The sequence below is a fragment of the Dipodomys merriami genome, unplaced genomic scaffold (assembly GCF_024711535.1).
Source record: "Dipodomys merriami isolate MVZ:Mamm:240054 unplaced genomic scaffold, mDipMer1.0.p SCAF_78, whole genome shotgun sequence".
Classification (NCBI taxonomy): Eukaryota; Metazoa; Chordata; class Mammalia; order Rodentia; family Heteromyidae; genus Dipodomys; species Dipodomys merriami.
The window spans coordinates 5396239-5413071 of NW_027206379.1; the positions used below are offsets into that span (position 1 = coordinate 5396239).

Sequence of the window (16833 nt, forward strand, 5' to 3'; positions counted from 1 at the left end):
TGTTCTTGAGTGTTTTTTAATGTGGCTCACAGTATGCAGAAGTAACAAACGAGGCACAGCCAGTAAGCTCACTCACTAGTAACCTTGTTCCAGGTTGTGAGAGAAGACACCGTGGGAAGGCAAGCCCCAGGGCAGACTGGACGTGAGCTGGTGCGCTGCACCCAGCATGGGCCTTCACTTCCAGTCAGAACTGGTGAAGCTGTCCGTCTGTCCGCCCGTCTGTCGGCAGCAGGGGTGGCTTTTGTGGTTGGTCCTCCTTCACCAATATCTGTAACTTCCCCTTTCCAGGCCATTTAAACTTGGGAATGAGGAAGGAACTGGACCCAACGCTTCCCTCTCACGGGGCCAGCATGAACCCCCAGCCCGGCTCACCGAACCCCAAGGGATGGTTGTCTTGTTAGGAAGTCGACCTCGACTCTGAAGTCGTGCATTTCCTCCTCAGACTCCACAGGCACTTGCAGGCTGGGCATGGGGGCTCATGCCTGTAAACCCAGCTACTCAGGAGGTGGAGACCAGGAAGAACACGATTCAGGCCAGCCTGGGCAAGAAGTTAGGGAGATCCCAGCTCAGTCAGCTGGGTGTGGTGCCACACACCTGTAGTCCCAGCTCTGGAAGGCAATAGGTAGGTGGGTCATGGGCAAAAAGGGGACTTTCCACCCTACCTGAACAGAAAGGTTGATGTGCCTGCTAGCAAACTCAAGGCCCTGAGTTCAGTCCCCAGCTCCACCAAAGACAAAGAGCTGGGGCCAATCAGTGATGGTTGCATCAGTTTCCTGTCCTTGTAGCTGTCATTTGGGGCTAAGGCTGTGGATGGCCTAGCCTTCTCTGCCCAGCACACCCCACCCCTGAGCCAGATGGACAGATGGAGCCGGATGTGGCACCACGGCTCCTCGAACTGTGGGCTTCTAAGTGTAGCACTTCTATAAATTGTGGTCTTTCAGCCATTGACCTTAAGTATCAGGTGATTTTTGGTCCAAAACACCTGATAAAAGCGTACGTGTGTTAGTACTGGCCATGATGCAGAGACGCATTCCTAAAGGGACTCATGCCACAGTTGCCACAGGGAGAAATAGCCTTTAAGTTCAAAGCTGAGCTCTTAAAAGAAAATTGCATTTTCCCGGGCAAGGGGAATTGTATGGCTTTTAACAGGCTGGAAATGGGGTTTGGTCTCCCATTTGCCACTGCTTCCAGAGGACATAGTACGCTGCCCCCTATAGGTATCCCTGAGTGGATGAAGAGGCCTGAGGCCTGGGGTGCAGGGCAGGGGGCTGCGGGCATCTGTGAGTGGATGAGGAGGCCTGGGGTACAGGGCAGGGGGCTGCGGGCATCTGAGTGGATGAGGAGGCCTGGGGTGCAGGGCAGGGGGGCTGCGGGCATCTGAGTGGATGAGGAGGCCTGGGGTGCAGGGCAGGGGGGCTGCGGGCATCTGAGTGGACGAGGAGGCCTGGGGTGCAGGGCAGGGGGCTGCGGGCATCTGAGTGGACGAGGAGGCCTGGGGTGCAGGGCAGGGGGCTGCGGGCATCTGAGTGGACGAGGAGGCCTGGGGTGCAGGGCAGGGGGGCTGCGGGCATCTGTGAGTGGATGAGGAGGCCTGGGGTGCAGGGCAGGGGGCTGCGGGCATCTGAGTGGATGAGGAGGCCTGGGGTGCAGGGCAGGGGGCTGCGGGCATCTGAGTGGATGAGGAGGCCTGGGGTGCAGGGCAGGGGGGCTGCGGGCATCTGAGTGGATGAGGAGGCCTGGGGTGCAGGGCAGGGGGCTGCGGGCATCTGAGTGGACGAGGAGGCCTGGGGTGCAGGGCAGGGGGGCTGCGGGCATCTGTGAGTGGATGAGGAGGCCTGGGGTGCAGGGCAGGGGGCTGCGGGTGTCTGAGTGGATGAGGAGGCCTGGGGTGCAGGGCAGGGGGCTGCGGGCATCTGAGTGGATGAGGAGGCCTGGGGTGCAGGGCAGGGGGCTGCGGGCATCTGAGTGGATGAGGAGGCCTGGGGTGCAGGGCAGGGGGGCTGCGGGCATCTGTGAGTGGATGAGGAGGCCTGGGGTGCAGGGCAGAGGGGCTGCGGGCATCTGAGTGGATGAGGAGGCCTGGGGTGCAGGGCAGGGGGCTGCGGGCGTCTGTGAGTGGATGAGGAGGCCTGGGGTTCAGGGCAGAGGGGCTGCGGGCGTCTGTGAGTGGATGAGGAGGCCTGGGGTGCAGGGCAGAGGGGAGTGCGGGCATCTGAGTGGATGAGGAGGCCTGGGGTGCAGGGCAGGGGGCTGCGGGCATCTGAGTGGATGAGGAAGCATGGGGTGCAGGGCAGGGGGGCTGCGGGCGTCTGTGAGTGGATGAGGAGTCCTGGGGTGCAGGGCAGGGAGCTGCGGGCATCTGAGTGGATGAGGAGGCCTGGGGTGCAGGGCTGGAATATGGTCCTTTTATTGCCAGGTTGAGCTGGGGGGAAAAGCCACCTATAAGGAGAGATAACTGCCAAAACTCAGATCACAGCCCAGCCTCCTGCATCTGATCCACAGGAGCCAAAGTGCCCCAAGGATTCTATCGCCCACAGACCTGCCCAGCATGCACCTGCAGCAAAGCGTTCGCGAACGTCGGGACGCAGCATCGCGGGGTTCAGTGGAAGCACCCCAGCACCTGAGCCCTCAACCCTTGAACAGTATGTGCTACTGTTTGCTTCACATAAGGGGTTTGTGTTTGGTTGGTTTTGTGCGGGTCCAGGGGCTTGAACTCAGGTGGGTGCTGTCCCTGAGTTCTTTCTGCTCAGGGCTAGCATTTTACCACTTGAGCCACAGCTCCACTTTTGGCTTATTTTTAGTGATTAATTGGAGAGAAGAGTCTCACAGGCTTTCCTGCCCTGGTTCACTTTGAGCTGTGATCCTCACATCTCAGAACTCCAGGCTTTGGAGCTGTCCCAGAGCTTTTGTGCTCAAGGCCAGCACTCTTGAGCCATAGCCCCAAGTGTGGCTTTTTGGTGGTTAATTGGAGATAAGAATCTAACGAACTTCCTGCCTGGGCTGGCTTTGTACCATGATCCTCAGATCTCAGTCTCCTGAGTAGGAATGCAGACATGAACCTCTGGTGCCTGGTGCAATTGTTATTTTTACAAATAACTTCCACAGCCTCTGTGAATGGTACCTTTCTGTCCAGCAATCCTTGTAGAAGCAGGACCCATGGCCAAGGTTTATTTACAAGAAAGGGCCCAAACATGGAAGCCGGGGTGTGTGGGTGGCAGGTCTGGGCCCAGCCCTGAGCTGAGCCCAGCAGACTGGGCTGGCTTGCCGTGACCAGGGGGTGGGCCAGGCCTCCACACTGAAGTTTCCCCGAGGTTGGTAACGTGAGGAGCGTGAGGTTCCGTTAGTGCTGGCAGGTGGCAGCACTAGGCTGAGAGGGCAGCCCAAGGCAGGGTCCTCTCCTGTGTCTGGTTGCCATTTGGGGCATGGTCTCACTGTGTAACCCACAGCCTGGCCTCAAACTCATGATCCTCCTGCTGCAGCCTCCACAGATACTGAGTGGCCAGCAGGGGGCATCAGCTCCACAGTGTGGATGAACAGAGCCTGGACATCACCCCTGGGTCAGCTGGTATGTCCTTGCTGACCTGAGCCTTGAAGGCCAGGTCCACACTGCAGACAGGCCTTCCAGGTAGAGGACACAGCTCACCCCACACATTTCCTATGTAGAAGGGTCAGACTCCTGTGTCACACCACTGTTGGACTCAGAACTTTTTTTTGGTGGGGGGGGGGTGTCCGGTTGTGGGGCCTGAACTCTGGGGCTGGGCGCTGTCCCTCAGCTCTTCAGCTCAAGGCTAGCGCTCTACCACTTGAGCCACAGCGCCACTTCCGGCTTTTTTCTTTTTGCTTATGTGGTGCTGAGGAATGGAACCCAGGGCCTCATGTATGTAAGGCAAGCGTTCTACCACTGAGCCACCTTCCCAGCCCCTGGCCTCAGAACTTTAAAAGCTGTAGAGCTGCAGGAAATATCCCAGGTGATAATGTTCCTTGCCGCAGGACAGGGCTGGGGTGGGTAAGCGGACTGATCCTTCTGGCAGCTTTGACTTGATCTCTGTGGCCTTCTTCCCCAGCGTCCGGGATGGATTTACTTGTTCTCGTCTCTCATCGCTTCTTAGTCCTGTAAGACTGGTGGTACCCCTGGGATATGTGTGCACGCATGCTCTCTTCCTCTCCCCTATGTGTGCACGCATGCTCTCTTCCTCTCCCTCTCCCCCCCTAACACACACACACACACACACACACACACACACACCCCGCTCTTGCTTTTTGGAGCTCATTAGAAAAAAATTTTCAAGTCTGTCTTAAATATCTTTAAATCTTCAGGAGAGAGGACAGACCCTCCTGTTGAACCAGTGAGCCTGGATGTGCAGTCTTTCACTACCCTTTTGGTTTAGCTGGTTCTCAGGACCCTGGAGCACTTGGCGATTTGGGGCTATATGCATGTTGTCTATCAAGAAGGGCTCTGGGCCCCAGGCCCTTCCTGTCTCCATGGCATCTGTCTGCTTTTATGATAGTTACTGTCATTTTTTTAAGCTGCAGTTTCAGTGTTTCTGTCACTTTTATCAGATGTCTGTGGAGGAGAAACACCTACTTTTCCATCTAGAAACCAGAAGTCCTTTTTTAAAACGTTAAAAAAATATCCCTCCCTCCTTCCTTTCCTTCCTTCCTTTCCTCCTTTTTTTGCTGATCTTGGCCTGGGGCTTGAACTCAGGGTCTGGGTGCTGTCCCTGAGCTTTTTTTGCTCAAGACCAGCACCCTACTACTTGAGCCACAGCTCTTTTCAGCTTTTTGAAAGTTCATTGGAGATGTCTCATGGACTTTCCTGCCTGGAATGGATGCAAAATATGATCCTCAGATCTCAGCCTCCTGAAGAGCTAGGATTACAGGCATGAGCTACCGGCGCCCAGCACCAAAGTCCTTAAAAGTAGTCAAATAGTACTGTTTGGTTTTGGTTGTCCATCTTACCCCTGTCCCTGTCTCCCCAGGGACAATGGCTTGCGGTACACCTGAGCCCACTAGCCTGGCCGGAGCCAACCTTCCCTCTTCCGTAGTACTTCCTGGTCTCTTTGCGCCAGTCTCCTCACCCCAAAAGTGAAAGCACACTGTTAGGTTAGGATGAAAGGCTGGCACCCTCCACCCTTAAAGGATGGAGATGCTGCCCCGAGCCGGTAGCCCAGGCCCGTGTCCTGAGAGATGGCGCCGCGAGAGTAACCAGGGTCGAGGACATAGTTGGCCTGTGGCCTGGCTCCAAGAAGCTGACCTTGGAGCCTGCTGCTGCCTCATACCCTACCTGCACCCTTAGCCCTTGGACCGTGTCCATTATGTCCAGGTAGCCTGCCTGCCTGACCCCACTAGGCAGATAGGAAAGGAAGGCCTGAGCACTGACCCTGGCCAGGAAGGAGAGTCAGACCCTGCACAACCCTCCAAGAGCAGGGTCCCACTGCATCCACACCCTCAGAGAGAGGAGAGGCCTCCCAGCTCCCCTCCCCCCCCCCCCGCCCCCTCGCCAGACGCTTCCACGCAGAAACCCTAGCTCCCTCGTCAGATGCTTCCCTGGCTGGTGGTCAGCATTTATCTTTGCTTACTGCTTACAACCATACGCTGCCTTGGAGGTCATTTCCCACCCTTTCTGCACAGCCACATCACAGGCATTGTCTGTGTCCTGCACCAAGTGGGTCCCTGTCTGCCACCTACAGCCCCCGCCAGTGAGCCCCACCTGTCCCCGCCGTCTGTGACTCCCTGCCATGTATATGGAGAACTCTTCTCTCCAGAAAGGGCAGGGATGAGAGTAGCCACGTGTGCAGCAAGCTGACCGTGACAGGTGTACCAAGGAAACACACCCAGGGCTGTGTGCCGGGGCCTGGGCCCGTTCTGCCACAGAGATGTCAGCCACACCGCACATCCCTCTGCGCTGCCCAGGACAACGGCTCTGCACTGACAGGCGCCTGGGCTGTCCCCGGGCTTCAGGCTCCACTGCCTGAATGGGGGCCCGCCTCCTCGTGCTGCCCATGTCCACAGAGGGCTAGGCCAGGCATGGGGCCCCAGCCTGAGACCTGCCCCTGAGGTGCCCAGGGCCTGCAGATGGCCAAGCCCTTCTGCCCGCAATCTGCTCTGTGGATTGTCCAAGCCCCATCCTCGGCAGGAAAAGACACCAGGGTAACATGCACACAGTGCTAGGGTTTATTGCAGCTGGGGCTGGGTGAGCAGTGGGTGCCGAGGGCTGGCCCCTCTCCTGGTCCAGTCCCAGCTTCCTCTAGCAGGCGGCGGTGGCAGGATGAGGGGGAAAGGCCTGGCAGGCGGCCACTGCCGGACACAGCTGGCCTGGCCAGGCCCCTGTCGGCTCCAGGGGGGCTTGCAGTGGGAAGTGGTGCTGCAGGTTCTGGGCTTTGCTCTAAGGTGTCTGGAGGACACCACGGAGGGGTGGGTGGGGTGGGCCAGGAGCTGGGTGTCAGGGTCTCCCGGGGGCAGGTCGCCACCAGTGCCGTCCTCAAATGGATCCTCACGGGCCCGCCACCACCAGAGACCCGGTTTACTGAGGCGCAGGCAGAAGGCGGGGCAGAGGTGGTGCGAACCACAGAGGCCCAGCAAGCCCGCCTAAGGGTTCCATGTCAGTGATGAGTGTTCTGGCTTCAGGAGGGGCAGGAGGGATGGGGCCGGGGCCCCTAAACGGAGGTGCCCATGGGAGCCATGGGCTGAGAGCTGCAGGCCAGGGAGCAGCTGCACTTGTCCACGTAGGTGTAGGTGTATGGCACGGTGGAGCCATCTGGGCAGCGCAGGGCCACGGTCACCTCGTGGGCCTTGCTTTCTTGGCAGCAGGGGCAAAAGTACTCCATGGCCTGGGCCTCAGCTGAGTACCTGCAGACAGAGCCGGGCAGCCCTCAGCCCGAAGCTGTTCCTGGGCTCCGAGGCTCACAGCTGCCCGCTCTGTCCGCGGTGGCTGCTCCCTGAGCACAGCACCCCTCCCTGGGCTCTCTGGGCACTCAGACTTGCTCTGAACCTGCTCTGCCTCCTGTGGCTCTCTCCTCCGACTAGCTAGCCCCTTTAGCTTGCTGCCTCTGGGCAGGCTCTACTCTGAGAACCTTCCTGAGCTCTTGGGGTGGCCCGATTCCTCCTGTCTCTTCTGGCCCAGGGCCCCAGCTTTCCTGCCATTCTTCACAGTTGGCCTGGAGGCCCCCAGAGGGCTCCAAGGCTACCCGTCCCATATGGCGGATCCTAGCTTGCCTCTGGTCTGGCTGGGAGGCTGGCCCTAGGCTTTGGTGCGGGTAGACACAGAGAAGTCCGGTCCCTCTTCCCGTGGTAGGCGTGGCCTCCTGGCCTGGGAAAGGGCCGTCAGCAGGGGCCCTGGTGACTGAGGGTGGCCCACTCACTTGGACAGTCCAGGACAGGAGCCCTCGCAGAAGGTGACTTTCACCATGGCCTCGGTTGTGCAGCCCAGGTGCCGCAGGACGGTCATGTTGGTGTGGACTTGACATGAGTCTGGGAAGAGGAGGCAGATGCAGAGACCCCAGCCCTCGCAGCCTCCCTCCTGCTGCCCTGGTCGGGTCCCGCTGGCCCCCGGGGGAGAGGTCTGGCAGGGGCTGGCGGGACGGCGGCCTGCACTTACTGTCCTCCTCACAGAAGTAGCAGCAGTTCTTCTTCCTGAGGACCCCCTGCAGGACGGAGGACAGTGGGTGGGGGTTGGGGTGCAGTTAGGACGTTGGGGGAGGGGGGACTCAGAGCATGACAGGGACGGGCCAGCCTGGGGCAGGGCCTCCCGGACACGCACCCTGCAGCTGGACACGTCGGGGCAGTGTGTGGGCTGCGGGGTCAGCACATAGACGCCCCCCTCCTCCCGGCAGCGGTACTCCGTGCAGTTGTTCACCTGGCTGTTGACCCAGGTCTGGTTGGGCTGCAAAGCAAGGCGGAAGGGGGTGCCCGGGAGGGGATTAGTTCAGGGCTGAGCCTGTGGGGGGCGGTCTCCCCACCCCACCGCCCTCTCCTGTTACCTGCACCGGCCGGCCCTCCGGGGTGAGGCAGGCAGCCTGTACACACTCCCCACAGCACTGCCCCGGCGTCCTGGAGTACCTGAAGCCCTGTGGGGGCCGGGAGACAGTCAGCCTCCACCCGTCCATCAGTCAGCCTCCACCCGTCCATCAGTCAGTCAGCCTCCACCCGTCCATCAGTCAGTCAGCCTCCACCCGTCCATCAGTCAGCCTCCACCCCGTCCATCAGTCAGCCTCCACCCCGTCCATCAGTCAGCCTCCACCCCGTCCATCAGTCAGCCTCCACCCGCCCATCAGTCAGCCTCCACCCGCCCATCAGTCAGCCTCCACCCGTCCATCAGTCAGCCTCCACCCGCCCATCAGTCAGCCTCCACCCCGTCCATCAGTCAGCCTCCACCCGCCCATCAGTCAGCCTCCACCCGTCCATCAGTCAGCCTCCACCCGTCCATCAGTCAGCCGCCACCCGTCCATCAGTCAGTCAGCCTCCACCCGTCCATCAGTCAGCCTCCACCCCGTCCATCAGTCAGCCTCCACCCGTCCATCAGTCAGCCTCCACCCGTCCATCAGTCAGTCAGCCTCCACCCGCCCATCAGTCAGTCAGCCTCCACCTGTCCATCAGTCAGCCTCCACCCGTCCATCAGTCAGTCAGCCTCCACCCGCCCATCAGTCAGCCTCCACCCGTCCATCAGTCAGTCAGCCTCCACCCGCCCATCAGTCAGTCAGCCTCCACCCGCCCATCAGTCAGTCAGCCTCCACCCGTCCATCAGTCAGCCTCCACCCGTCCATCAGTCAGTCAGCCTCCACCCGTCCATCAGTCAGCCTCCACCCGTCCATCCGTCAGTCAGCCTCCACCCGTCCATCAGTCAGTCAGCCTCCACCCGTCCATCAGTCAGTCAGCCTCCACCCCGTCCATCAGTCAGTCAGCCTCCACCCGTCCATCAGTCAGCCTCCACCCGTCCATCCGTCAGTCAGCCTCCACCCGTCCATCAGTCAGTCAGCCTCCACCCGTCCATCAGTCAGTCAGCCTCCACCCGTCCATCAGTCAGTCAGCCTCCACCCGTCCATCAGTCAGCCTCCACCCCGTCCATCAGTCAGCCTCCACCCGTCCATCAGTCAGCCTCTACCCCGTCCATCAGTCAGCCTCCACCCCGTCCATCAGTCAGCCTCCACCCGTCCATCAGTCAGCCTCCACCCGTCCATCAGTCAGCCTCCACCCCGTCCATCAGTCAGCCTCCACCCCGTCCATCAGTCAGCCTCTACCCCGTCCATCAGTCAGTCAGCCTCCACCCGTCCATCAGTCAGCCTCCACCCGTCCATCAGTCAGCCTCCACCCGTCCATCAGTCAGCCTCCACCCATCCATCAGTCAGCCTCCACCCGTCCATCAGTCAGCCTCCACCCGTCCATCAGTCAGCCTCCACCCCGTCCATCAGTCAGTCAGCCTCCACCCGTCCATCAGTCAGCCTCTACCCCGTCCATCAGTCAGCCTCTACCCCGTCCATCAGTCAGTCAGCCTCCACCCCGTCCATCAGTCAGCCTCCACCCCGTCCATCAGTCAGTCAGCCTCCACCCGTCCATCAGTCAGCCTCTACCCCGTCCATCAGTCAGCCTCTACCCCGTCCATCAGTCAGTCAGCCTCCACCCCGTCCATCAGTCAGCCTCCACCCCGTCCATCAGTCAGTCAGCCTCCACCCGTCCATCAGTCAGCCTCCACCCGTCCATCAGTCAGCCTCTACCCCGTCCATCAGTCAGCCTCCACCCCGTCCATCAGTCAGCCTCCACCCGTCCATCAGTCAGCCTCCACCCCATCCATCAGTCAGTCAGCTGCCACCCGTCCATCAGTCAGCCTCCACCCCGCCCAGCCACCCCGTCCATCTGTCCTCAGCAGGCCCTCCTGGTCCCCGCCTGGCATGCTGCACCCACACCCCACCTCCTGCGTCTTCTCTCTGTCCACCGTCCCTCCTGTCCCCCCCAAGCCTTCTTACCTTCCTGCTGATTTGGGGCAAACAAAGCCCAGACCCTGTCCCTCAGAGGCTGAGCTGGGCCCATGCTGCTGGTGGGTGCTGAGGGGGGCTGCTCCCTGCAGGCTCACCTGAGGGCAGGTGGTGGAGCAGGCCTCCTTCTCGCACTGGACAGTCGGTGCCCGGATGTCCTCCGAGAGGCAGGTGCATGTGTAGCAAGGAGTGACTGCAGGGAATCTTGCCCCAACCTGCAGAAGGGGGGGTGCGCGGAGCCACGGGGCGGTGCATGGGGGTGCACCGAGCCATGGGGGTCCCTCCTGGGGCCGGGCTGGGCCCACAAAGCTATTGTTTCCTGGGAGTCGAGTGTCCCTGGCCGAGCAGGGTCCAGACTGGCAGGGCCCGGTGTGAGCAGTGCCGCACCACATTCTCCTGCTGGGAGGCCCTGTACCTCAGCACTCAGGCAGCAGGCTCACGACCCAGCTGTGCAGCTCTGGTAGAGGGGGCCGACTGGACCCCACAGCCCCTTGCTGACCTGCCCTCATGGCAGAAATGCTGAGCTGAGGGGGACACTGACCTCCCTCCTGCCCCGCTGGACCCTGCTGGAGCCTGCCACCTCCGCCCATCCCTGTCTCCGCCCCCGTGGGTCTTGGCTGAGCCCTTACTTACCCCATAGACTGTGCCGTTGTACTCACACAGCTTAGGCTCTGGAAGAAGGTGTGGGGGGGGCTGAGTGTGGCTGGCCAGCAGTGGGGAGCTGTGCTCCTCCATCACGAACCCAGCAAGGTCCAGTCCAAGGGACCCGTGGTGCCCGGCCATGGCCCAACCCGCCCCTCCCCTGCCCCGCCCCTCCCCGCCCCTCCCCGCCCACTCACTGCAGGTGAAGCTGGGGCAGCAGCCACCCTCCTCCTGGACTCTGATCAACTCCTGTCCAGGCCCACACACGGGTGGGCTCTGGGGACAGGTGGTCGTGTTGCAGACTGTGGAGAATTTTCCCCGTCAGGGTCCGGCCTGCCTGCCCGCCTGCCCCCACCTCGCTCCTTCCCTGACAGTCTTGGAGGCTGGTAGGCCTCATGACCCTTCCGAGTTCCCCTCCAGATCCCTCACCAGCATTGCCAGATCTCCCCCTGAGCCCCCGGCTGGCTGGGAACTCAGCAGATTTCAGTAGAAAGGCCTCAAGGCCTGTCCACAAGGGTGGCCAGCCCAGGTCACGCTGTGCCCACTGGCCGTGCTGGCCTGCTCTGCCCCCTGACCCCGGCTGGTGGGGCTCACCGCACAGTGTCTCGGGGCAGCACGGGTTGTCGGCCTGGGGCCTGGTCAGGGTCACAAAGCCAGCCTGTCTGCACTGCAGGGGGAGGTCCCGGGGCTCGCACGGCACGGCCTCACACTGCACCGTCACCGAGCTCACCTCGCACTGGCATGTGTGGCAGTTGCTGACCCACCGTTCCCCGGGCTGGAACAGAACAAGGAGCCAGGACCAGGCTCAGGACAGAGTCCTCGGCCTTTCCAGCTCCACCCCTCTGCTGCCCAGGGGACGCAGGGGAGCCTACCCAGCAGAGCCGGCCACCCTTCTCCCCTCCCTCCCTCTGCTCAGATAGAGAAGGTGGAGGAAGAGCCACTCACGAGCTTGGGGAACCCGTCTGGTCCCACGCAGGCTGGAAGGAAAGGGGGAGTCGCTGGTGATGTCACAGGCTGGGGCTGGCACAGAGGGCTACAGGCCGAGGGGACTGTGCCCTAGGCCGCGCTGCCCGAGACCCCGGGCCAGAGCCCCTGTCTTCCCACCAGGATGGCACAGATGCCCCCTGGGAGGTTTGGGGGCATGGGGCCAGTGAGATGGGGCTGGGGTAGGACCACTGAGAGTCCAGCACAGTGCAGTGGGCTTGTAAGGGGACAGGGGTCATGTCTAGCTGTGGGTGGGCAGCGCTTACGGCACTCAGACACACAGATGTCCATGCTAGAGCTGAAGAGGACCTGACCCTCGGGGCAGAAGCAGCCTTCAACCAGCCCCCGGTTCTCGGAGCTCTGGGTCCTGAAGGATAAGAACACAGAGGACTCTGACCCTGTGGCCAGGCGGCAGCCTGAGGCAGCCCACATATTGCCATCAGGGGTTGGGGTCGGCCAGGTGTCCTGTCTTTCCTGGGCTCTGTCTGAAAGGGGCGTTGGAGCTTGGAGGCAGGGCTGGGGGGGTGGTTCAGGGAGTCTGGGGGTGCAGGCGTGTATAGGACTTCAGCTCAGACACCTGACCCATCCATCCTGTCTTCCAGCTCCGCTCACACCTTCCGCACCAGCTGGCACCTACCTGGAGTTGCAGGACTGGGGCTGCAGGGGGCCACATGACTTGTACACCTTGGATGGAGGGCAGGAGAAGTCTGTGGGCACAGGGACAGCAATCATGAGCTGCTCCATGGGCCCGGAGGCTGGGGTCCTGGGCCACCCCGGCTCACCGCACTGCCCGCCGGTGGCATTGCGCCAGTCCACGCATGCCCCCCGGGCACGGCAGAGCCCTGCGTAGGCCTCCAGGTTCTGGCAGAGCGCCTCGGGGTTGCTGGTCTGGCAGCTCTCGTGCACACAGGTGCTAACGAAGGCACCAGGTGGGATGAGACTGTGGCAGTTGGCAAAGACCCTGCGGCGGGGTTGGGAGGGGTCAGTGGCCAGCGGGGAGCCTGGCTCTCACGGCCGCTGCCTGTACCCCCTGCCCCCAGGCCAGTGACTCACTTGCTCAGCATCACCTCACAGAGGTTTTTGAGAGGGCACGGGATAGAGGTGAGCGCGTTGGACACGGCGGGCGTGAGGCTGGTGGGTGTGGGGCTGGTGCTTGGGGCCGGGCTGGACTGTACAGAGCAGTTTTGACTAATCCCAGGCAGCAGCCAGGCCTGGGCCATGTCCTGGCAGCTGGGGGCCATGGTGCCGTCTGGCCGGCGGCAGTCATCTCTCCGGTCGTTGGTGCAGGTTCCTGGGGGGCGGTGGGGTCTGTCAGTCCCTCATGCTCTCCCCCTTCCCGTTCCCCCCATCGAAGGAGCACAGGGGCAGCTCCGGCCTGGAGAGGAGCAGGTAGCAGCCCGAGGGGCCCAGGGAGGAGGGCGGCTGGGCGGGACCAGGCCCACTCACCGCACTGGCCCTCTGTGTTGTGGTTGAAGTGGCTGTAGGACAGCCGGATGTGGAAGATGCGGCCGTCAAAGGTGATGGTGGCGCCGATGGCGGGAATGTCGATGCTCATCGTGGAGGTTCCGGTCAAGGCCACACTCACACCATCCTTGGTGAAGCTCCTGCTCAGCCTCGTTTGGTTAAACAGGATCTGGGGTTGCCCGTGGGGACCCTCGTCAGAGCAGGGCCGGGCAGCAGCGGGGACTGACTGACACAGGCCCGGGGTCACATGCTCGGCTGTTCAGGGGTGCTCTTCCTTGGCCGCCCATCCCCAGCCTCTGCGGCTCCCCTGGGGACCACCTCTGGCACAAGATCCTGGTCTGGGGGCACCTAGCCTCTGCCCTGGTCACCTCCACACCTAGGCCCTCAGTTGGCAACTTGGCCTCCGGGCCTCTGTGCCGGAAAGGCTGCAGACCGCCGTACACACTCACCAGGCCCTCCTCCTTCCTGCCGACCGTGGCCGTGGTGGTGAGGATGATCTCTGTGGATCCGAGGTTCACTTGGAGGGCCCGGGGACAGTGGGCGTTGGTGGCGACCCCGCAGTAGTGGTTGTAAATAATGACGCTCAGGTTCCCCTGCTGAGGGCGGATCTCTCGCATGAGTACGTAGGCGCAGTTGTCCAGGAAGGAGTAGGAGGTGCCGTCGAACGTCCTGTAGTGTGATTTCCCCCAGCCACTGCAGGAGCCTGAGGAACACCGCAGGCTGGGGCCTCCACCTGGGGCTGTGCGGCCCCGCCCCCACCCTGCCCCAGCTCTAAAATGAGAGCGTGCACCTGAGCAGGCGAGCGAGTGAAGGGTCTCGAAGCGGGACCATCCAGGATTACCTGGGTGGACCCTGCCTCCAACGGCCGTGTCCTTTTAGACAAAGGAGAGGCCACCCAAAGATGGACACACAGATGGGAGCCCCAGGCCAGAGAAGGCAGGGAGGCGCCCCCCGGACCCCAGACGGCCCCCGTGTCAGAGTTCAGCCTCTGGGATGGGAGAGCATGTCTGTTTTAAAACCTGGATTGGATCATTCCCCATCCTTGGTACTCAATACTAGAAAACAGACACAGAATCCCAGACTCCACCCTACGGACACTGCCTGCGCCCTTGCCTTGCTCACCTGCGCTGTGCCCATTGTCCAGCCCTCCCCCGGGACTTGGGGCCTGCAGGCCAGAAGAGTGGGTACGTGTGCTGCCTGAGGCCACGGGAGCCACTGGCCTCCAGACAACCCCTCCTCCACTCCCGTGTCCTGCCTGTACCCCACCTCAAGGTCTGCCTATACCCCACTCTCCTGCCTGAACCCTGCCTTATGCTCTGCCTGCACCCGTGTCCTGCCTGCACCCCACCCCGTGTTCCACCTATACCTTGTGTTCTATCTGAACCTCGTGTCCTGTCCGCACCCCCGTGTCCTGTCCTGTCTTCACCCCCGTGTCCTGTCCTGTCCGCACCCCCGTGTCCTGTCCTGTCTGCACCCCCGTGTCCTGTCCTGTCCTGTCCGCACCCCCGTGTCCTGTCCTGTCCTGTCTGCACCCCCGTGTCCTGTCCTGTCCTGTCTGCACCCCCGTGTCCTGTCCTGTCCTGTCCGCACCCCCGTGTCCTGTCCACCCCCATGTCCTGTCCTGTCCACACCCCCATGTCCTGTCCACCCCCGTGTCTGTCTTCACCCCCGTGTCCTGTCCTGTCTTCACCCCCGTGTCCTGTCCTGTCTGCACCCCCGTGTCCTGTCCTGTCTGCACCCCCGTGTCCTGTCCTGTCTGCACCCCCGTGTCCTGTCCTGTCCTGTCTGCACCCCTGTGTCCTGTCCTGCCCGCACCCCCGTGTCCTGTCCTGTCCTGTCTTCACCCCCGTGTCCTGTCCTGTCCACACCCCTGTGTCCTGTCCACCCCCGTGTCTGTCTGTACCCCCGTGTCCTGTCCTGTCTGCACCCCCGTGTCCTGTCCTGTCTACACCCCCGTGTCCTGTCCTGTCCTGTCTTCACCCCGTGTCCTGTCCTGTCTTCACCCCCGTGTCCTGTCCTGTCCTGTCTACACCCCCGTGTCCTGTCCTGTCCTGTCTTCACCCCCGTGTCCTGTCCTGTCTTCACCCCTGTGTCCTGTCCTGTCCTGTCTGCACCCCCGTGTCCTGTCCTGTCCTGTCTTCACCCCCGTGTCCTGTCCTGTCTTCACCCCCGTGTCCTGTCCTGTCCGCACCCCTGTGTCCTGTCCTGTCTTCACCCCCGTGTCCTGTCCTGTCTGCACCCCCATGTCCTGTCCTGTCCTGTCCGCACCCCCATGTCCTGTCCTGTCCACACCCCCGTGTCCTGTCCTGTCTGCACCCCCGTGCCCTGTCCTGTCCGCACCCCTGTGTCCTGTCCTGTCTTCACCCCCGTGTCCTGTCCTGTCCTGTCCACACCCCTGTGTCCTGTCCTGTCTTCACCCCCGTGTCCTGTCCTGTCCTGTCTACACCCCCGTGTCCTGTCCTGTCTTCACCCCCGTGTCCTGTCCTGTCCTGTCCGCACCCCCGTGTCCTGTCCTGTCCTGTCCACACCCCCGTGTCCTGTCCTGTCCGCACCCCCGTGTCCTGTCCTGTCTACACCCCCGTGTCCTGTCCTGTCTTCACCCCCGTGTCCTGTCCTGTCCTGTCCGCACCCCCGTGTCCTGTCTTGTCCTGTCCACACCCCCGTGTCCTGTCCTGTCCACACCCCCGTGTCCTGTCCTGTCCTGTCTGCACCCCCGTGTCCTGTCCTGTCCGCACCCCTGTGTCCTGTCCTGTCTTCACCCCCGTGTCCTGTCCTGTCCTGCCCGCACCCCCGTGTCCTGTCCTGTCCTGTCTTCAGCCCCGTGTCCTGTCCTGTCCTGTCTGCACCCCCGTGTCCTGTCCTGTCCTGTCTTCAGCCCCGTGTCCTGTCCTGTCTTCACCCCCGTGTCCTGTCCTGTCTACACCCCCGTGTCCTGTCCTGTCTGCACCCCCGTGTCCTGTCATGTCCTGTCCGCACCCCCGTGTCCTGTCTGTACCCCCTCCACGTGCAGCCCGCATCCCGTGACTGCTCACACTCGCATTCGTAGTGGAAGCGGCAGGGCTGGTCCTGGTCCCACACTTGGACGGGCAGGTACTCGTTCACACAGGTGATGTTGGGTACGGGCTCCGGCTTCAGGAGGATGATCTGGTTGTCGCCCTCACACTTGGCCACCGTGCAGTTGTCCAGGGTCCAGGTCTCGTTCACCTGGGGCAGGGACACACGAGGTGCTGACCTGGGAGCTTGTGGGGTCCCAGCTCCCTCCCCTCCCCGCCTGCTGTCTGAGGTCCCTAGGCCCCTGAGCCCCAAAGAGCAGCCAGTTTGTAGTGAGCGAGACACAAATCCCACATGCCGGCCACAGACTGCAGCGAGCAGGGAAGGGGGCTTTGGTGCTGGCTCTGGTGCTGGTCCCAGCTCACACCAAATGGTAGTCCTGGCCAGAGGCCGGGCCCTGTGTCACATCTGAGGGAGGTGAAGGGTGGGGGGGAGACTACCTGTCGAGGAGGGACAGCATTGTCACAGCCAGGAAGGATCGTTTGCGGGAGCGTAGGCTTGGAGGACATGGGCGGTGAGGAGGAGGGCGGGCAGCTGTCCTGGTAGCGGTCGATGCCGCAGTGCTGGTTGCAGATGGCGTAGAAGTGGCAGCCAGCTCTGTCGGTCTTATTGTAGATGACTTCCCCTGAAAAACAGAGCCGTAAGAGGACAGCCACACCTCAGCTGTCCATGCATGAGACCAAGGGAAAAGCCAGGATGGAGGGGAGGCCGTGGGGTAGAGAGG

The 16833-nt window shown here is 62.1% G+C and overlaps 1 protein-coding gene across 1 annotated transcript in view; it reads right to left on the reverse strand.

The window, feature by feature from the left end:
* Positions 1-6160: 6160 nt before the first annotated feature.
* The window catches only part of Muc5b (mucin 5B, oligomeric mucus/gel-forming), a 35379-nt gene continuing 24706 nt past the window's right edge, over positions 6161-16833 (reverse strand). The window contains exons 32-49 of the mRNA XM_070009916.1: positions 16550-16734; positions 16091-16262; positions 13508-13761; positions 13041-13227; positions 12648-12885; positions 12377-12555; positions 12232-12301; positions 11861-11961; positions 11556-11587; positions 11205-11385; positions 10808-10912; positions 10602-10639; positions 10067-10183; positions 7980-8066; positions 7760-7882; positions 7598-7643; positions 7362-7470; positions 6161-6849 (exon numbers count right to left, since the gene is read on the reverse strand). Of these exons, the coding sequence (XP_069866017.1) occupies positions 6657-6849; positions 7362-7470; positions 7598-7643; positions 7760-7882; positions 7980-8066; positions 10067-10183; positions 10602-10639; positions 10808-10912; positions 11205-11385; positions 11556-11587; positions 11861-11961; positions 12232-12301; positions 12377-12555; positions 12648-12885; positions 13041-13227; positions 13508-13761; positions 16091-16262; positions 16550-16734 (2417 nt within the window). The 3' untranslated portion in view covers positions 6161-6656. The remainder of the gene's footprint in view (positions 6850-7361; positions 7471-7597; positions 7644-7759; positions 7883-7979; positions 8067-10066; positions 10184-10601; positions 10640-10807; positions 10913-11204; positions 11386-11555; positions 11588-11860; positions 11962-12231; positions 12302-12376; positions 12556-12647; positions 12886-13040; positions 13228-13507; positions 13762-16090; positions 16263-16549; positions 16735-16833) is intronic.